The sequence below is a fragment of the Trichogramma pretiosum genome, unplaced genomic scaffold (genome assembly GCF_000599845.2).
Source record: "Trichogramma pretiosum strain Unisexual culture from Peru unplaced genomic scaffold, Tpre_2.0 scaffold107, whole genome shotgun sequence".
Lineage (NCBI taxonomy): Eukaryota > Metazoa > Arthropoda > Insecta > Hymenoptera > Trichogrammatidae > Trichogramma > Trichogramma pretiosum.
The window spans coordinates 269,822-292,040 of NW_019640861.1; the positions used below are offsets into that span (position 1 = coordinate 269,822).

General features: G+C 45.3%; 1 protein-coding gene across 3 annotated transcripts in view; it reads right to left on the bottom strand.

The window, feature by feature from the left end:
• LOC106655455 (formin-J) overlaps positions 1 to 11,979 on the bottom strand; it is a 115,291-nt gene extending 103,312 nt beyond the window's left edge. For 2 of the 3 annotated variants that reach the window (XM_023457505.1, XM_014375844.2), the window contains exons 1-2: positions 11,774 to 11,979; positions 9,397 to 9,851 (exon numbers count right to left, since the gene is read on the bottom strand). In XM_023457505.1, the coding sequence (XP_023313273.1) occupies positions 9,397 to 9,593 (197 nt within the window). In that variant the 5' untranslated portion in view covers positions 9,594 to 9,851; positions 11,774 to 11,979. Of the gene's footprint in view, positions 1 to 9,396; positions 9,852 to 11,422 lie in introns of all 3 variants that reach the window. The other variant, XM_014375845.2, reaches the window with a different exon arrangement.
• Positions 11,980 to 22,219: the final 10,240 nt, after the last annotated feature.

Genomic DNA, 22,219 nt, shown 5'->3' on the forward strand with positions numbered 1-22,219 from the left:
ATCGTGCCAGCGCAAGCTCATTTGCACTATATTAACTAGATACGAATCGAAGCTGCGGCGGCGTCGGCGTCCGTACGAACGAACGAATCTCACCTTCATAAATCACGAATTTTCTTTACCTCTATTACATACGTGCGCATGCATACATATATACAGTGTGTGTGTTATGTGTGTGTGTGAGCGCATCGAAGGTCGGATCGCACCTATATTATAATTACCTATAGAGCCCCCTTCGCGAGAGCCGTTGAGGCCGGAACCAGTTCTTAGCACTTTAATGCCATATCGACAGACACAGAGAGAGAGTATTATAAGAGAGCTGCACCCGCATATTATAATTCTCGAACCTCTCGAGAGAGAGTACAATAATACGCCACACACACACACAACACAACACACGACGCAACGAATTTTTCCCTTTTTTCGCGCACGCGCGGGGTGAAGAATAATATAAATCACGCGCGAGTTTAACCGGGTGAAAAATCGATCGCGTCTTTAATTAACCCAGCGACGGCGAGGAGGTAGGAGGTATGGATTGAGGAGGAGAGCAAAAGAGGATGTGTTTTCGGCGTGTCACGATATAAATACATCCCTCTCCTATCTCTATATACCTTATAAGTTTAATTGTAGCGCGTCTGTATGTGTGTGTGTATACTTATACACATCGTATAAGGCCGATAAATCGCGCTCGCGAGATGCGGTGCACTTTTTGCTCTCGTATACGTAGTAGTGCATGCGATGCTTTTGTTTTTATCAGCATCTTTATATAATGCAGCAGCGGCAGCCACGAGCATAGCATACCATCTCGCGGATACCTATCGTTCGACGCTGTCCGTCCGTCCGTCCGTCCGACCATGTGCATGTTATACGTATATAATACCGAACTACACGTAGCTTTTATTTTTCAGATAATTTTCTCTCTCTCCCTCTCTCCCTCTCTTAATCCCGCATGCCGGTGGTGGTGGTGGTGGTGGTGATGGCGTTGGAAATGTGGATTTTGAAGAGTAGATGATGACGAAGGAGCTACGCGAGAGATGGTTTATATATAAATAATATAGGCAGGCAACAGCAGCAGCTACGCGCCGTAGAGAGATTAAATAATAATAATCTCTGCGTGCGGTCGTGCGCGGAGTTTTTGCGTTATTTTGTGCGCGCCGGCAACTACACTGCATGATGTGGTTTTCGCTATATATATATCCGCGACGACGACGACGACGACGATGAGTAGCTCTGCGGGAAAATCAAAATTGACGCGTTAATGCTTGGCTTGGCGCGCGCGCGTCTCGGGGGCCCTTCTTTTCCCTTTTTTCCCTTTTTTTTTTCAAGGTACATCTTTCTCCATATATTACGCTCTCTAGTATACTATATACATATGGGGCTACTCCTCGGCTGCCGTGGCTCTCCAAGAGAGAGCTCGTTTACCGTGAGAATTTATGGACGATACGGCTAACGTACGGATGATTTATCGACTTAATCACTTTGTGCGCGAGTAGCGCAAATTTCCGAGCAGTTTTCTGCGAGCCTCGTAGACCAACGAAGTCGACGAGCTTATACAATATCATATATACCGTGTATAAGGGATTTATATATACATATTCTGCAACACAATAAGACGATTCGAAAGGTATATAATATGCAGAGCGCCGGAACGATATAGGCAACTGCGGCGCAGAGACGGATGTGAATGGGAAGCTCCGAAAAGCCCGCGAGGAAAAGACAATAGTTTATTCACGCGTGCGTATGTGTGTGCGTGTATAATACGTAAAGAGAAATTTCGGCTTCTCTCTAGATATATACCTACTCTGTCACCTACGCAATGTGTGTATCCTTTGCGTGGATTCGAGATATGTGTACATTACAATGCCGATACGCATATGTGTGTGGCGGAAAGGGGGAGAAAAAATCGGACAGGAGAGAATTTTCTCTCGAGGGCGATAAGAAGAAGAAAAAATTCTCATATCTTTTTATCTCTCGCGGCTGTCTCGTGCTCTTTTTCCTCTTTCTTTCTTGCGTCGTCGTCGTAGTCGGCGGCGCGCAATGATTAATTTCATATAAATCTCTTTAGCGGAGACTGTATACAAGCGATAAGTTTGATTGCTGTTTTTATAATAATCCTCGGTCTCTCTGTTTTTCTCGTTTGCCAACAACGTCAAACAAATCTGCTGTGTGCGTGTGTGTGAATTCCACTGCATTATTACAGTTCCTCATAACTAGATGGTCAAGACATCAAGCACCCATACCCCTGTTTTCTTCGTTGATAAAGGAAAAACGAAAGAAAGGGGAGAAAAAATCGGTTTGGTAGCCTTGAAAAACAACGACAAAAAAGCTCTGCACAGAGCGTGGACGATAAATCCTACGGTGCGCGCACACAGCAACAACAACTACCGTGTGTGTACCTGTATATATGATGCTACGCTCGCAGCGCATATAAGTATTCTCATTTTTCTCTCGCATAATTCTCCATTTTCCGCGGCAAAACAAAGCAATTGCCTCGCCTCTGCGTCTCTCTCTCTCTTTCCTTCTCATTCTCTCTTTCCATGCGCCATCATCGGGGGCCCTGTGTGTGCAATGCTGATGCTGCTGCTGCTGCTGCTGCGGCACACCGGCCCTTCGGGCTCGACTATATGCTGCACATACTATCCGACGCCGACTACGCCGCCGCCTTGTTAGCGATCACCGAGGCACAAAATAGCGCAAAATAATAAACTTTGCCTTTATACATATACCTGCACAGACACACAGTGCACATGCACAGTACGGTGCTGAGCTTCGATTTCCATAAGGGTTTCTTTTCTACCGTGTATGCCGCGCGGCACACACACAAGTATGCAACGCGAAGCTGTATATAAACAGAGCTCTTCGTTATATTTATAGTGACTCTGGCGCCATTCCAATCAGAGATAAGATGCACGTCTATATTACACACACACATATAATACACATTGTGGTGAGCTCGCCCGGGGAAACTTATCTCGAGATTGCGATGGCTTTCAAAGTGCAGCCTATCTGTTTCTCCATCGTCTTTGATGGTAATCCATATATACTTTGGCCCAGAAATCAGGTCTCTTTTTTCTGACAATTTCTTATTTGCAGCAGCAGCAGCAGCAGCAACAGCGAAGTTAATGTCTATACATTGTGACTGCACATTTGACAGCTGCAGAGCACACTGTGCAATTACTGGGTGATAGCGTAGACTGAAAAATATGGAGTGCGATGACTGAGCGTAGAACACAAAAGCTTTGTGTCAGTGTCAAGCGTTTGGATTGTTAGAATTATCAAATGTATGGAATACTTTTAGAATGTAAATTTTCAGTACATATGCTTAATTGAAACAATAGTAAAAAAAAGAAGATTGGATAAAAGTGCATGCCTGTGGTGTTGAAAATATTTGAAGTGTCTTCATGAAATAACATCAGATGATTAGACCAAATTGAATCTGACCTTGGCTCTTATCTTCTTCAACTGCATACTTCGTTTCCAATGAATTCTCAATCATTCCCATTCCACTCTAAGTTTTCAATGTCCATCTCTGTATTCACAAAAAAAAACATGTAATTGCAGTGAATACAAAAACAAAAACACTTAGATTCACTTGTACTTGCTACATACCATCTACTCGTGTAATTTTACTCTTACTTCATCCTCTTTTTCTGTATATCGAAGTATTTACAGACTCTCGTGTAGAACATCAGATAGATTATTCACCGCGTTCTGTTGTGCAGTAATCAGACGCGCACAAACAAAGTAGTAAAAAACTTTTTATCGCCGTGCGTACACCCGTTAGCAGCAGATTTCAACTGTATATTGCACCCGGCGCAGGTTAGGCTATTCGAGGCGTTATCCTCACTCCCGCCGCAGCTTTTCAGAGTTTATGCAGTTTTCACTCGACTCAAATTTATTCTTCATTAGATCCTTACAATGGGCGATTTGTACGCGCTTACTGTTTGTCGAATAAACGCGTTTTTCAACGTTCGCAAGTCGAACGTCGACTTAAAAGCTGCGGCAACCGCCAAAACGATCGATTTCGCAGTTAGCCACGAGAGCGCGCCACTCGCTTGAGGCGGCGGCCCCGGCGACGAACGATGAATTCTCAACGATCTCAACGTTCGATCGTTCGAACTGCATCCCTTCGATTCTTCGAAAACGCATTGAACGTTGCATATTCGTGACTGCGCTCGAACTTCCTTGAATTAGTCGTTAAAATAAACCTTCAATCGTCTTTCAATTTTGATCGAATTATTCATCGAGCCATGGATTCCAAGGAGTTCGTAGAACCAGAGTTGATTATGAATGAGTAAGTGTTTATCGGTTGAATTTTTCATTACACCAAGATGTGATCGTTCGGCAGCGGCTACGCAGACTCGACCCTCGACTTTTTGGAGGACGAGTACTGGCCAATTCCCGATGATCTCGTCAACGCTTCCTCCTCCGATATTGACGACGACGACATCTACGCCAACTTCGAAGTCTATTACGAGCCAGACACGATCCTCGACGAGCGATCGGGCGCCGTCGAGATCGAGCCGCGACTTAACCTCGAAACCAGCGATGGTCGGTGCTTCGTCTGTCAGGCGGACTTCGGCGACAACGAAAAACTGCTGCGGCTGCACCTGCTCGAGGTCCATCGTCTGCAGGGAGTGGCGAGGAAGCTGTACACGTGCTATCACTGCGGCTACGAGTCCCGCTGGAAGGCCAACCTGAAGAAGCACATCGAGCACAGACACCTGATGATCAGGAACTTGCTCTGCCCCTACTGCGGCTACAGGTTTTGTTTCTTTTTCGTTTCTTCTCTTCCTTTCGAGTATTTTTTTAATTGCGGCACGATGAGAGAATATATTGTATACCAACACAACTGCACAGGTTCTTCGAGAACAGCCAGATAACGCGACACCTCATGAGCAAGCTGGGCTGCCGCTAAGTTATCCATATACGAGAAAAGCATGTGTGTACAACGACAACTCGACCGTCTCGCTGCGAGGAAAAATTTCAATATCTTCGTCGTCGTCGTCGTCGTCGGCAGCGGCGCTGCTGCTACTGCTGCTGCTTCCTCGGAAACGATCGCAGTGCATAGCAGAAGCAGCAGCCGAAGCGCGCAAAAGGGCGTGGTGTGGATTACATAAATGCACATAAACGATCGCATATAAAATGTACAGTTATATATTAGCTTGGGTTCCGGCGAATTTGCGGTTGTAATATATATATCTACATAGACTCATATAAATGCGGTACCTGTTTCGCTCGCTGTATAGATATAACCATGACTTGATGTGCAGCGTGCACCGTATTACTCGGTATATGAACGTTCCATTGAACTTTCGACGAACGCGCGTAATTGTATTTGCGGTGAGCTATTCATACTTATATCTAAATGTCATTTATAAATGCATCAAATTTGCTCGAGAAAGAATGAGAGAGAGAGAGAGAGAGAGAGAGAGAGAGAGAGAGAGAGAGAGAGAGAGAAAAAGTAATGTTGTTGTACGTCGTCAACGGCTTTGTAATTGATACCGACTGCAATTAAAGCATCTGATTCTCTCATAATTATTATTGTTATTATCATCGCGGCTCGATTAGCGAGTAAATTACCGAAGGCGTGTGTACTGTGTTGTGTTATATGTGTATGTGTATGTGTATAACGTAGTGCTCGTCTCCGAGCTGCGGTGATTAGTTTCGATATTTAACGACGAGAGTGTACAAGTACGGCGCGGTGCGATCTGTGCAGGTTCATGCATTATATACACATTTATACTCTCTCTCTCGCGCGCGCGCAAGGAATTCCCAATTACAGCATCTGCGCTGGTTCTCAATGTGTATACATATAATAATATGCAAATACGGTAAATGAAATCATAACTCCTGCGCTCGCGCGCGCGCGTCCGTAATAACGTTCGGGGTTTAAATGTAACGACTGCGCCTTCATATATATATATAAATATACCGCGAGCGCAAAACGTACACTTTAACTGCCTCTTTTTCCTCCGCTTTTTTTTCATTCTTATTCGTCATTTTCCTCGTCTAATGCAGTCGAGTGTATTCTATGTAATATGTACTGCGCGAATAGACACGACAAACAGAAAATAAAGAGCGAGCGAGACGGGGAGCTGCAAAAAGGGAAAAGCAAGCCGTTAAACGAATTGGAAGAGGAGGAGGAGGCAAATTTCTGGATTTTCTACTCGGGCGTGTACGAACGAACGAACGAACGGACGGACGGACGGACGGACGGACGGACGAACGGAGCGAGATCGAAGTAGACGAGCGGCGGCGGTCTCTTGCGCGCTCCGACGTTTTATCTCTCTCTCGCGCTGCTGCCATTGATATTTCGAATTAATTAACGCGTGCTTGGTCCGATCGCTTATCGATACATACACGTATATACGTGCCTGTTTATATGCGCTCGCGTGTATTAATAATATCGGTATGCGCGCGCGCAAAACAAACCTGTTAATATTGATATTTATTGAAAGCAACGATCCGATGGTCTCTCGGTTGCGTTTTAATTTTTTTTATTTATATACTTATTTGCTTTTGTTTTTTTCTCGTACTTCTTTTCGCCCGCCTGCGCAAGCCTATAGATATAATGTACCTACGTATAGAGAGCATCGCTATGCGAGCGTTGCATATGTATAGACGAAAGAGTCTGTCTTTATAACGGGCCCCTCCGTTTCACCATGCAAATTGGAAGGCGCGAGCATGATCACATACACACACACATACACGAGCTCTTGTGTATCCCGCGCGCGATTCTTTCACAATTTTCATCGGCCTTCTCTATAACTGCCGCTGTGCGAATGCACTTATTATACGTACAGTTACATATACAGCTGCCGCCGACACTCGCATCGGCATGAACACGTGTGTGTGTGTGTGTGTGCGCGAGCGTTTTCATGCGCATGGATTTTCGGCATATATTACAGTGTACTCGCGATCGAGAGGAGACATTTTTCGGATGAAACTGCGTGAAAATTATCTTACTTCGAGTATACATAAGCTGCCGTTGTATGTGTATGTGTGTGCGACTGTGTACATTATACTTGTAAGCTTACTGTATACCGCATAGGGCCTGTGTTGTGTGTGTGACGCGGTGAGCGGCTTCAAAGCGCGCACCGTACGTATGCAAAGAGATACCATAATGAGATAAGCGTGACCTCGCGAGAGTACATAGCAGCAGCAGCAGCAGCCACGAGAGAAAGATCTTTTACTCTCACGCGCGCGTAAGGTCTCTTCCGGAAACTCGCCGCTGTAGTGCCGTTCGATACCCTAGCTCCATTTATCGGCTCCTGTGTATACGTGTGTGTTTATATACGTAGCTCAGCACCAGCTGCTGCTGCTGTTGCTACTACCGTAGAAAACGAACCATTTTCCGCGAGCGATTATGATTTCCAATTAACGAGGATATACACATCTCTGTAGTATATAATGCGACGACGACAGGAGGGTAGCAATGAAAAAAAAAATAAATAAACTAAAGGACTCGTTAAAAATCGGCGATATAAAAGTGCACGCGTTTTATATATATAGAAAATGTTTTCCCAAGGCTGTATATATATTTGTCGTCGTCTTCGTCGGTAGCTGCTGCTGGTAGCGCGCAACGAGATCGGTTGAATTGTAAAGCCGCTCGCGCGCGCACGGCTATTCCGTATTTATGTACACACACGCGCGAGCGCACATACACGTTACAGCGTATATAGAGAGCGCGTAACGCATGTCGAGCCGTCAATTTATCCGCGATAAGAATGTCCAGAAAAACAATATAATAAATCCCTCCTCTGCTCCTCGCGCGGGGGATACTCGCGGTGCACAGTCTGTATACACACTGGTGTATATAATGGAACCGGACTGTCGCCGATCGGTTGTATGTATAGTATAGGGACAGTCGTGCGTTGCACGCGCGCGGCAATAAGCGCAAGTGACATTCTTCTACGAAGTCTCTCCGAGTCGCGCAAGTGGCTGCAGTTGTTGTCGTTGTAGGTAGTAGCAGTAGCAGCTGCTGCTGCTGCTGCTGTAGCCGGCCGGTGTCTTATAATATACGCGCACACACGCCATATCCAAGGTAGAGATTGATAATACGAGAGCTGCTGGATGCGATTCGTTAAGAGGTTGACGATCTTGCAGCGCGACTATTCCGAGAGCTTCCACATCCTCCGTTGTTATATACCGCGGATGCTTTTCGGGCAAAAATATTTGCAGCGTGACCGTATAAAGCACACCAAGCGCGCTCGAGAGACTCTCTTTTTAATTTGAATAAATTACTCGCGCGCGCGAGCGCAGGAGCCAAGTATGTGCGTGGCGTAAGACCATTCAAAGTATCGGCCATTGTTAATTAACAGAGACCCGGGGATAGCGTTGCATAGCGCATAGTGCACAGCACAGAGCAGTATAGTTGCCCAAGCTCGCAGCTCCGCCGCCGCCGCGCACATTTTTCCATCGGGCAATTTATTATAACGTATAGGTAAAAATGTCTATGTATATAAATATCCATCAATTGGGTACAAGTGTATTTTTACACAATCTCCGTAACAACTATACGGCGCGAGTTCGTTTCTTTTTCTCTCTCTCTCATTTTTTTGTACACGCTCTCTCTCCGCGGGAAAATGTATTCGCCTATTGTATTCAAATATACATTTCTGTACAAAGTATTATCTCTCTCGCTCTCTCACTTCTCTCTGACCGACATGAATATGATAATCATACAGCGACACGCGTGTGCAAGCGTTGATTCATTCCTCTCGCCGGGCGGCGGCGGCGATTGCCGATCGTCGTCTGACGCATTCCAATTGCCTTTTTCGGGGCTACTTTCACTGCCGCTGCTGCTGCTGCTGCTGCCCCCGCAACGATTCCCTAAAATGCGCACTTCGAGCTTACTCATTATTTTTTTACTTATTTTATTATTTTTATAACGTAGAAAAATGAAACGAACGAGTCGGCGTTACGTAACGATGCACGTATAGCAGTGTGCTTTATTATTATTATCATAGCACCGCGAGTTTCTGGCATAATTGATAAAGCGCAGCAGCAGCAACAGCGGCGTATATGAATTACGATTTTACACGAGCCGTGGAGAATCTCTTTCCCGCTACGTATAAAGACTACCTTGCGCTTCTCGCTCTGCGCGTTATATATATATGTATGCCCCTAGAGCTGCTAATATCACGATGTAGTGTAGAGACCGCTGAGGTCGTACAGAGGAGTAATAATTTTTTTTTCCTTCTTTATTCTGCGCAGTTCGTTAATTTTCTCAAGGTTTTTCGGACGCGGTGAGACGCGGAGACCGCAGCAGCAGCAGCCTGGCGCTCGTCGCGTGGGTGCGTATAAAGGATGCAACATTTTTTTTGCACAGATAAATTTGCACAGATAAATATTTTATGGATCGTCAATGCATGCAAATTACAGTCAAAGACTCACGTGATTTTTTTCGGCAGGGTCGCAGCAGCAACGGCAGCAGCGGATTTACCGACGACGCCCTCGTAGTAACGCTCCTCGGACTCGTCGCGGCGCTTGGACGAGGACGATCTCTTGCGACGCTGATTCTCTCTCGCCGCGTCGGCCCTGCAGGCGCCCTGCGTGAAGCTGTAGGTCCTGCGTTTCTTCAGGCACAGCATCTTGACGTCGAGTCGAGCAGGAGTCTTCAGCAGTATAACAGCACTGATTCACCGCTGGCACTTGTAATTTCTTGCATCTCGCGACGACGCAACGGACACACTTTGTATTACAATATGTATAATACGATCGTACACACCAGTGTAATATTGCGAACGCACATACGTGTATGATAAAAAACGCACCACAAGAGACACAAGCACTATACGGTCGACGATCGACGACCACGACGACGAGCACGAATTATAATACGTATAGATCTGCGAACAAAAGAGGAGAACCAAAATATACAAGCGACTATTGATGAGAGATTTCAAAGGATTTGATGGAAAAAGTGTGTGTGTGTATTTATGTATGTGGAGGCATGAGGATCACGCGTGGGTGTAACGACGACAACGAGCTTTAAAGTATACATTTTGGTGAAACTATTGTCTGCCTTCTTTAAGCAACGGCGGGGTCTCCTTTTTTTTCTTTTTGCTGTCGCCTTCGACATTCGAAAGGTGAGCTGGCTTCGAAGAATTTATTCACTTCGGGGGTCGCTCTCGATTTTAAATGTATAAAAAAGAAAAAAAAAGAAAAAAATAGGCACCTCGGCTCGGCTCGAAAGACAAATATGTATGCAGCTGATAAAGGCTGACAGCCGCGCGCTCGCTCACCTCGCTCCGCAGCAATTTAATAACGTCTGCGTAAATAAGCAATTCGCTCTCTAATCTTTATCAAGAGAGCTGCTCCGAGAGTCTCTCGGGATGATATACATATGCTATATATATATAATGTAACGGATATTATACGACATTGATTACAGTAATAAACAACGCATACGGAGTGCAGTGCAGCAGCGCAGCTTTACGCGCTCGAGATTCGCGCGAGATATTGCGAGCGAGCGAGCGAGCGGCTCAAAATGACATAACGTTAGATAGATGTGTGTGTGTGTGTCTGAGCTGCTGTTGGCCCTTCATCGCGATATATATATTGTACACAGCAGTATAAACATCCTGACGACGCAAACGCGCTACATCCTGCGATTATATGCGCGCCGGCTCTCTTATGCCCATTATAAAATATATATATATATCTGTGAAATTATATGCCTCACGAAAAATCTTGCCGCGCGAGCGCTTAAATTAGAGGATGCACTGCTGCAGCAGCGGTGCGCGCTTTATAACGTATACCGGCACGTATATGCTTGTACACATTATACACGAGCGCATTTGGAATGAAGCATTTTCAGCGTGACGCGTGCGCCGCGCGACTGTGTAATGCGAGGGTCCCGAGTTTTGATAAATTTGCTCCTCGTGATAGGTAAATATGTTCCGCGTGTGTTATGTGTGTACGTTTGAATGCCGATATGAATGAGAAACGCGCGAGAGAGAGAGACTAATGTACACACGCGAGGAGGAATTAGGAGCGTTGACCGAGTGTTCGCGGATGATCATCCGCGTATCGTGTGATACTCCAAAAACTCGCGCATGGAAAAGTTATGAATTTTTAATGACCGAATTTTAGCAGCGGATTGCGATGTGTAGTCGTCGTTCGACACACGATTATATAGCGCGAAAGAGCGAAAGAAGAGTAGCGAGAGAGAGAGAAAAAGTGGCGTTACGTTAAAAACCCGTATATGCACCTCGCTCCTGCGCTAACGTTACATTATCAAAGCATAAAATGTCATTTACCGGTATAATACACACGTACGCGCGAGCGAGGCGCACATATGCATGTGTATGGATGTATGCCCGCGTAATATATAAGGCAGAGGATCGAGAACACACAGACAGACAGACACAGACCGCACTCGTGTCGTATATATGTATATTATTGTGTGCACACTTACGGCCTCGGAGCTGAGAGAGTGAGACTCCGATAAAAAAAAAGAAAATGAAAAAAAAATACACCGGTATGTATATGTGCAGCGGAATCAGCTGCTGCTGCTGCTGTAATGCTGCACACGACGATCGACACTCGGCACACGCACTACATATATTTTATTGTAACATCGCACAAGGCACACTGCGAACTTGAACTGCATGTACCTATTTTATATAAATTAAATTCAAGATTAAACGACGAGGAAAAGCCAAAATTTTCGTTGTATCTTTATTTTCTCTCCAATCGACCGAGCTCGAACGATCCTCGTGCGCGCAAATTGTAATAATGATGGAGAAAGGAGTAGAGTGACATTTACCCTATATATTTCTTTCTACGGTGCTGTCTTAACTAATGTAATAATGAACCTCTCGCAGTGCACCGCGAACTCCAACAACAACAACAACAACGACGACGAAAAAAAAGCCCCACTCATATGTACGTATACACACATATAACTCGCGCGCGCGATCACAGGGTAAATATATATATATATATATGTATACACGACGTCAGGCTCGCGCCGATGCCATAACTGTACTGCCGGAAAGAAGTTTGCATCGAGCCTCTCGAGGTGTATATAAGTGCTATATATATACACGCGAGGCTCGCGCGTCGTCGTCGTCGTCGGCGCGCTCACGGGCAAACATACCTGTGCGCCGCGCACGTATATATATATATATATATATATACAACACAGACACATAGTAGCTCCGAAGAGAGAGAGAAAGAGTGAGAGACCGAGTGTGTCTATAAGGTACGAGAGAAAGAAAGAGAGAGAGAGAGAGAAATATCAGCCACCGCGCGCGAGCTTGTGTATGTATGTATAGTGTTGTGATATGCCAAGCCGAGAGAGAGCCGCCTCGCGCATTATAATATGCGTGCATTACACCTGTGTTGTGTCTCTCTCTCTCTCTTACTCTGCGTTGTTATTGTTGCTGTTCGTGTCGTCGTGTAAACGCACGCAGACTCCCATTGCGGTGTCTGTCTGTCGCGAGTGTACATATATGCGTGCAACTAACTCGCGGGCATAGACGAGTCAATTCGCCGATCGCGTCGCCGATTTTGCGTACACATAATACGACAATACAATGTTTGTCTTGCTTCAAATCCTGCTGGTATTTTACTTTCTTTCGACCTTTTTTATTCCGAAAGAGAAAAAAATTACAATTTTCACGAGCTTATAAACTCGATTATCTCGCTGGTAATAATGATAATACGTGGCGGAAAATATCGATGTCTCCTAATCACACGCAATTATAATTGCTCTCCTAAGCTCTCTTAAAAGCTTTTCCGTGCATTCTTACAAGCTCTCTGTACGCGATCTCGAATACCGCGCGTAATTATACCGATCGCAAGAGCGCGCGAGAGCGTTTAGAAGCGCCGCCTTCTCTCTCTCTCTGATATTTATACGTTTGATAGTATGTGTGCCGTGTGTACGCGCATTAAATATCGATATATAATTGCCGCGGTGCATTACTCGTAATAGTCACTTTTCATTATAATTATTATTTATTTAACTCTGTTATTTATAATTTTTTTCCGAAGAAAATTCAGCATCGTTTAATTTAACGTTACCGCTTCGCACGCGTGTAGCAGAGGAGAGAGGAGAGCTTTCGAGAAGTGCGCACGGAGCCGGACTTCTAAATTCCGCAGAGTCCACGCGAGTCTCGAGCGCAAGGATATGTGTACGTGTGTGTGTATATAAGCGCATAGTATGCACGGAAAAGATGCAAGGCCGTGACCAAGGCCACCTCGGACGCGAGAGCCGCTCAAACACACACACCAACACACGTATGGCCTCTTTCTTTCTTCTTAATATTACATACTGTGCAATTACTGCCTATTAATTTTCAAGCTCTCTTTTCTAGATAGCCCTAAATTATAACTCGATCTTCCGAACGAGAACGAGAAAAAAGAGTGCAAAGAAGACGAAGTAGAGAAGAAGAAGAAGAGTATATAGACGATGATGAAGAAGAAGAAGAAGAAGAAAACTACACGACGAAGCAGCAGCAGCGGCGGCGACGGCGCTCGGTATAGGTACGGTCCAAACCGGAAACGTTCCATGCTTTTCCCATACGTGGTTTGCTGCCGCTTGCCTGATGCACTCGATGCGGTCCGCGCGTGCTTCGGTCGACGATCTTTACATTACACGTAGGTACATCCATGTGTACACTCAGTAGAGTTGCGGCGGCGAAGGCTCATCTATGCACACACACACACAGGTATACCGCGCCGAATGGATCTCTATTTTCCTTCTCTCTCTCTCCCTCCTCTAATCCCTCGTAGCGTGTATACATTTAAAGTTTAAGCTTTGACGTTTCGCATATATATGAATACACACACACACAGGTGTAGTCGGCAGCCGAGATCAACTCGCCGCCGCATCTCTAAATTATAAGTTGAGAGATCTTTCAGAGTTGGCTCGGCACTACTCGGTGTACACTATACTATACTCGGTTGGCGCGCGCGCTTAGGCATGCCTGTAATTTTCTCTCCACTTGATGCGCTTGAGCTGCTGCTGCTGCATCGCAAGTGCGCGACTTGTTTATTTGTATATGTATACAAGTGGACTGAGAGAGAAAGAGAGAGGGAGAGAGCCGAGCTTTTTTGCTTGGCTGATCTCGCGTATAGTACACACACATGCGCGCGCAGGGGTTAATGTTGTTTGACGCGCATAGAGAGAGAGAGAGGAAAAAAAGCGTGTGCGTTTAATTTTTTAATCCGTTCTTTAGTGCGAGTTTTTTGAATTAATAATGGTAGGGCGTGTCAAGTTCTTAAAACAGCCGCGGCGCTACGTTCGGAAAGTGACAGTCGGTTGTTTTTTTTTTCTGGTCTTTCGTGTTACGACGACCCGAACAAAGAAAGATCGCATCGCTCCCTGCTGCTGTTACTGCTGCAGAGCGAGAGATTTTCGTGAATAAAGAAAATTAAAAATACATCTTGAACCGTGAGTGACAAATAGTAAGTGTAATAGTTCGTTCCTGAGTGCGTATACAGAAAACGATGGACGTGCTGTCCTACGACGAATTTATCGAAAGTTTCGAAAGTCTTCACGTCAAATGGAGAAACGCCTGCGACGAAATCAGACTGGACAACCTGAAAAAATTGAAGAGCATGCGCGAACGGGTCGATGATTGGTCGACGAAAGAGGAGCGACGCAAATTTCTCCGTGAAATCGACCCCGTGATCAGCGAACAGAGGAGCGGATGTCTACCCGAACCCCGAGACGTCTTCGAGCCCGAAGAGATAGATCGTCTTCTCTTGGACGCCATAGACTGCAGGCGTTGGTGCGAGCACAATTTCCTCGGCGAGAGATTCATCGGTTACGTGGCTCGCAGCGGCTACAAAGACGATCGTCATCGTCGTCGTACCCGCGTCGACGACGATCAGGGAGAGCCAATTTTGCGTCGCACCACGGCGCTGCATCGAGCGGACAGAGGCCGATTCTACGACTTGAGGGGCGTGGTCGACGATCTTTTTAAGATATACGACCGATTCGACTTGAACTACATCGACGCGGAGTCCGGCTTGACACATTTTCATGTGGCCTGCCAGTACGGCTCCAAGGAGGTCGTCGCCAAATTCCTCGAGCTCGGTAAGGTCGATCCCAATTATTACTCCACGATCGTGGATCCGCCGCTGCATCTGGCCATGAGGCACGAGAACGTCGAGGCGTTCGAGCTGCTGCTGCGCAACGGCGCCAGGCCCGACTCGACCGACGCCGAGGGACTGACGCCTCTGCACCTGATGAAGTGCTCGACGAAATACCTCCTCATGACGAAGATGCTGTTCGAGATCTGTCAGAAGTTGAATCGACCGGTGGAGGTCGACGCTCACCGGGACCGCGAGGGCAACACACCGTTGCACCGGGCGCTCGACGACGACTACGGTAAATGGGTCAGGCTGCTGCTGTCGCGCGGCGCCTCGCCCCAAGCGGTCAACGCCGAGGGATCGACCTGTCTGCACGTCATCTGCAAGCGCGACGCCGACGACGACTCGTGCTGCGCCGGAGCTCGGCGTTTCTTCAAGCACTGCGACCAGCTCAACAAGACGGTGCTGCTCGACTTGCGGGACAACGAGGGTCGCACGCCTCTGCACTGCTCGCTGGCCAGCGGCGACGAGGGCATGACCGAGCTACTGATACGCAGAGGCTCCGATCCCAATCTGGCCGACGCCCGAGGCTCGACCGCGCTGCACTTGATCGTCGGCCGCGGCAGAAGACGCGACCACGATAATTGCGACTGGCTGAAGCGCTTGTTCGCGATCTGCGCGGAGCCGGAGGTGGCTCGCGTCCTGCGAGTCGACGCCCGGGACAACGAGGGCCGGACGCCGCTTCAACTGGCCGTGGCGCAGCTCTGGCCGGACGCGGTTCTCGCGCTGCTGGCTCGCGGCGCCGACCCGGCCACCACCTTCCGCATGCCCGCCGAGAGCGAGTTCGACGACTGTCTCATGTCCTACGTGGGCAGCACTTCGAGCAGAGACGAGCTCAAGTACAGAGTCACGTCGGACGTGCTCGGCATCGTTCGGCTGCTGAAGACCAAAGGCTACGAGCTGTCGGCGAGCGACGCCACGACCTTCATGAATCTCTTCGCCAAGCTCGGATTGTTCAACGACGACAACGACGACCAACGTCGCTGGTACGACACGGACGAGGAGTTCGTCGCGTTAGCCGCGAGGATAATGGTACAACCGGGCCTGTCGCTCTTGGGCCTGCTTCAACTGTCGCCGGACGAAGCCGCGCAGCGACTCACCTACGGCCTGTTCACGATCACGCGTCGACTGTACGTCTCTTCGTTGACGCATCCAAACGGAGAGTCTCGTCGGCTGCACAGGTGCGACGCCGAGATGTGCGCCATACTGCTGAGAGGATTCTGTCGCGGCTGGGCGCTGCAGTCGCTGCGGGAGCTGCTGCCCAAGTCGCCGGCTGCTCGATGCTGCGAGTCGATCGCCGAGAGGCTGAAGACCGAAGATCTGTGGCGCTTGTGCGTGGCTACTACCAACGGGCGGCGTAGTCGTTGAACGAGCTGACCCGCGATGTGTGTTCCTTGCTTTTGTTCGAATAAATTAATTTAATAAAAAAAACGAAAATTGTATCTCAATATTATATTCTTTGCATCTCTTTTATACGTACAATACTGTTTGTACTCGCTCGCTCCGAGCGTATAATTACGAATGAGCGCACGCGTAAATATTCGCGCGACACCACCACTGCTGCAACCTGCACTTCTCTCTCTCTCTCTCTCTCTCTCTCGTATCAAAGGACTGCTGCTGATGCATTGCGATTACGACTGTACGTGTGCGTATGTGTGCTGTGCGCGCAGCTCTCTCGAGTAGTGTGCAGTTATGTTGGACTTGACCGCTAGCCGCCGCCGCAGCGTCGAGAGCAAGTGTACGTTGTATGAATATGTGTATATACAATAGTCGTGAGCAGCAACAGCAGGTAGGACGTGTGTGCGTTGCTGCTTAAATATCTATGTGTACGAAACGTCCAAGCCTTATATCTCTCGTCGCGATCCTTCTTCCTGTTTATATACATTCGTGCTGTGTGTACGCACTCCACGTTACGATGCTGCACATGGATGATCGGCTGGAAAATCGACGCGAGATCGAATTTCGATACATCTCCCTCTCGCCGCAGTGCGGTATATGGACCGCGTCGCACCGATATTATTTATATTATATTTATGAAGAATCGTACAGATGCGATCGTCGAGCAGCGGAGATTAACCCTCGCGACTCTGGGGACTTTTCTGTTTTTCGCGGCTTATAAGGGTGGTAATCGAATCGAATTATCTGGTGCTTGTACAATTGACAAGTCGAAATTCATTTTTAAGATGTATTTATTTAGATAGCACTAAAAAAAAATCACTAATAATAAACATAATAAAATACTTTTATCTTTACGATCTTTGTATTTTAGTCGTCAAGCAAATGGATCATATCATAATAAGGTCATATTTTAGCTTTTTTTGGAGCTTCTTGGCCCTCGCTTTCCCCCGGTCTTTTGTTGTCATTACATTTTATTACAATTGCCGTTAAATGGTTTCTGAGCCACCAAGCAAATTTTATATAAATCTTCGTTGCTCAAATTTTCCAAAATCATGCCGGAGCAAAGAATCGGCAGCCGATAGTGAATGAGATTCCAGAAAGGAGATAGGGCCCAGAACTGGAAAAATTTCCTCGTCAGCTTCTCGCACAGATGCACCACACAAGCCTCTTGATAACTTATGCAAAACTTGGGCGAACTCGATAAATCAAAATATTCCTGGAACGTGACTCGTTTTCTCGCCACATCGGGTGGCAATCGGATCAGATCGTAGAGCGACAGACCTGGCTTTACCATTAGCTTGTTCGCTTCTGCCGCAAAATCCTCGTCAACGAGCAAACGTCGTTTCACATACGCCGATTTCTCGAACAATCCGTGTTTGGCGATCACATTCATGATCGTCGAGACGTCGCTTCGTTCCAGTTCGTATCCACTTGTCTTAAGACGTTCGACGATGAGCAGAACACCGGACGCCAGTCTCAATTTATAATTAATCCTACGTCTAAGCTCCGGCGGTCCGATTTCCTGGCCGCAGTAAATGTCCGTGGGAAAAACGAAACTGGACAGATCGGCACCCTTATCTATCAGAAGATCGACGATGTCCAGACTCAGATAGAACACGGCCAACTGCAGCGGTGTCCGACCGTGATTATCCGCAACGTTGACCTGCACTAGCCGATTGAGCTCTCTGTTGATCCCGAAGAACAACCTCGCCAAATCGTAATTGTTCGACCTATGGCAAATAATGTGTAGCGGAGTCGATCCTACCGCGTTGACCAGAGCCGGATTTGCGCCTCTCCTTAGCAGAAATTTGACCGTCTCCTTATCACCGTAATGCACGGCAAAGTGCAATGGTGTACTACCAAACTTGTCTCGGATATTCACCCGCACCGGCAGATTTAATTCGTCGATGACGTCGAAGAAATATTGCGCCATATCACCGCAGCGGCCTGTCTGACAAGTGACGTGCAGAGGCGTCAATCCGTTTACGTTCGGCAGATTCGGGTCGGCGCCGTACCTCAGCAGCAGCCTAGCCAGCTCCTTGTGACGCCAGTTCAAAGCCAAGAGTAGCGGCGTATCGTGTGTTTTTCGCACGGGGAGATTGGGATCGACCTGACCGAAATCTAGGAACTCACGGACGACGCGTTTGCAGTCATATCTACAGGCTACGTGGAAATGCGTCAATCCAAACTCGTCGATGTAATTCAAGCCAAATTGGTCGTATACTTTGAAAAGATCTCGGGCTGTATAATAGTCCATGTGGGTTTTGGGTAAATCACCTCTAGTCATGAGATGTAGCGGTGTGGTACGACGTAAAATTGGCTTGCCTTCATTGTCGAAATCGGGCTCATCTTTGTAGTCCATTTTACACATTTTACACAATAAATCTTCTTCGTCTGTCCAGTCTATTTTCGAACATTCTATAGAATGCAAGAAATAACTCTCAATTTCTTTGAGTGTTAAGCCCCAGAATTTTTCCGCCGGGGGACTTTGGGGCGGAAATATCCCGATCATTATTTTACACACTTACGCACGACTCGCGTTCACTTAAAATTAGAAATATTTTTTAACTTTTATCACTTGCCGCAGTCGATGGACCAAATTTACCTCCGTACTGCTTACACTGCAACGTCGCAACGCGTATTGGGTTCAACGTGCACAATGATCCACATTTCAGAGTGAAAAAGCACGTGACCGAAGCTGTAAGAGATGAAAGTAATCCGACCTATGTAGATTAACGAGTGAATATCTATATTTGATTAGTAGAAAACGTGCGGTTAGGTATAAGCCCCGCCCCTAAACTCTGCTACACTCTCACTTTCTAATCGTTTCACAAAATCAAACTACGTCTCATCATTCATGTATCTTGATGAGGTAACCAAAAAAATTCAGGTATTCGAAAAAACTTAAATTTTAGAAGAAAAATGTGCCGCCATGTTGCTGCAGACACTTTATGACGAATATCTGCCAGTATTAGAGGTGATGCATCTCCGAATGACGATTATTTATATCAAAGCGGGATGGAATGTACCACATACGGTCGTCAAAATTCTATTAAACATAAAGTGCACTTAATTGTTAGTCCTATTGACACTATTGCTCGATCTATCGTACAAAATATGAAACAGTTCAATGGTAAATTCGGATGCCCATACTGTTTACCAAATGAGTGTTTCTGTAAATGACGATGCATTAAATCGTGTGTATCTCTGGGGGCTTATTAAAATTGAGAATTCTTCTAGGCAAACTATAGCAATTACAATGCACCAGCAACACGTAGCAAAAGCTACTGCAACCAAATCCGCGGTTTACATTGTCAAAGGACCATCTATTATGAATATTATTTCAAATTTTAATATATCATTGCATTGCATTTCCCACCTGAATACATGTCCTCTTGTTTGTTGGGTATAACAAAAATTATAGTGAAAAGTTGACTTGAAACACAATTTAAAGATGAACCGTCTTACATAGGAGCTAGTTTGAAAATATTTAAGGGGGCACACCTGTGTTAATGCCTATAAATGCAAAAACATGAAAATTAAAGATTAATATTGAAATTTTTTGTTTCTTATGTTCGAATATGTTTTTACAGGTCCTTTGTAATATATAACAAAGTTTTTTGCAGGTGAAATTTCTGATAACGTTCAGTAAAATATTATGTAAATACCCTTACAAATTATCTGCGAGTTTTTAGATTTTTTTACAAAATATTTTGCATAATTTTTTGCATTTTTTTCCTATACGGGATAAATATCCCTAGTAACTGTATACACGTGAGGTTCTAAGTTTAAACAGTGCGCTGCGCATAGTGTAATGCCCTGAACACAGCGATTGTACGTTCTAACAAAAATTAACAAAAACAATGTTATAAAAAATATTTCGTTGTCAATCAATAGTCCCAAAAGAAATGATTAATGTCGAGCTAAAGTTTGGAACTGTAAAGTATCCGCCTTGGTATGGAAGTAGTCGGGCAAAGTGAGAAATTTACGTATTCCGTGGCAACCGCTTTGTAAGGGTTGTATCTCGATAAGGGTGAAGCGTATTGATTATTTAAACGTTATTGGGAAAATTTTTGTTGCTAACTTTTCACAGCTAGCCTATGAGATGCCTTTTCATTTTAATGATTATGTGCTTCAAGATATCCCGACTGGAAACTAAATACGGGTGTCCGGACTGATATTCCGTCCCTGATTTGAAAATTGAACAATATCCTTCTGGCATCGGAAATGGGGTGTAATGAGGTGCTTTTCCGGGCCGGATACGGAGCCCATAAGTTTAAAAAAATTTTTTAAATGAACTTCAGGTCCCGTTCAGGACCTGATCAGGCCCAGAGCTTTTATTGCTTCAATGATTTTGTATATAAATTAGCAGACAGTGCAGTATGTTTGCAAGCGTTGAAATGCACAAAATTAATAATTAAAGTGTTTTTTCGCAAAAGAGCTGCTAATAGGTTAAGCGTAAAAGATTATCGAGATAAAATAAAACTCATGCGTGCAGAATATGATGAAAATAGTGAAAAACCTCCATCAGAACCTCCTTAAAAAAAAAAGAATTGTTTAATGATTATGTAGAAATGCAGTCTGGTGTTAATGATGCATCTAATAATTATAATGATTCTAATAATTCTAATGAAATAAATCAAAATGGAAATTATGAAAGTGGCGTTAGCTGTGATAAAAGTGATAGCGAGGATTTAATCCTGTTAATAACAATAGCTCTGACTGGGATAGCCATCGTGCTAAAAGAGCCAAAGTTGATTAAATTCTATGGTTTTTAGTTAGGTACTAGTTCAGGTTTTAAAATTTATATTGTACTTCATATTTTATAATCATATAGAAAATAACGACTATTAGACTGACTAGATTTGTACAATAGTTTAAAAAAATTTTAAAACCGTATTATTGTATCTAATATTTTGTTGATAAATGTGTAATTAACATAATCTTAGTTTTTTCTGTTTTTTCTTCCCTTGAGCGTAATTATATCTAAAAAATAATAATTCTAAATCAGGCAACTTCAGGGCCTTAACAGGCCCAGACATATGCGTGCTTACACGTGAGGGGATAAACTTCAGGAGTTTTTGCAGGCCCTGATAAAGCCCGCAACAAGGCCTGATTTTAGTAAATACTTATCCGGTCCGGTATTGAACCTTATTACACATCCTCATCAGGGCTAAGTCTGGAGCCTGATCCGAACCAGATTATTAAATCAGGCATCTAGTCCGGCCCAAAACTGCGCCGGAATTGTGTTTCCAGTCGGGCGTAGTCCTATAGAAAACAGGACGCGTCCTGTCAAAAGCGCCAGCGTCGACTGCTCGAACTAAGTTTTTTCTTATGAGAATTAAACATGAGTAAGCCTTACGCTGTGCTAACGCTCGGGGCCAATAACATAGTGGACGGAGAGAGTGATTATTATTGTAGCACACGGCGATGCGACACGGCGAAGTCAATTTCAACACCAGAGGGCAAGTCAAATTTCTTTTACGATGTTTTAGTGATAATATGTTTTAAAATTTTTGAAGTGAAACTTTTTAACTAAAACTAAATGAATTCTTATATTCAAATTTCATGTGTCGGCATAGAAGGCCGTTGTAGCTTTTGTTATATCATAATATTATAATATGCAAAATAAAGTGCACGAATCATCGTGCGTTGTTACGAGCTTTCAAAAAATATCGCCGTATACTTTTTAAATCGATCAAAAAAGGAAAAT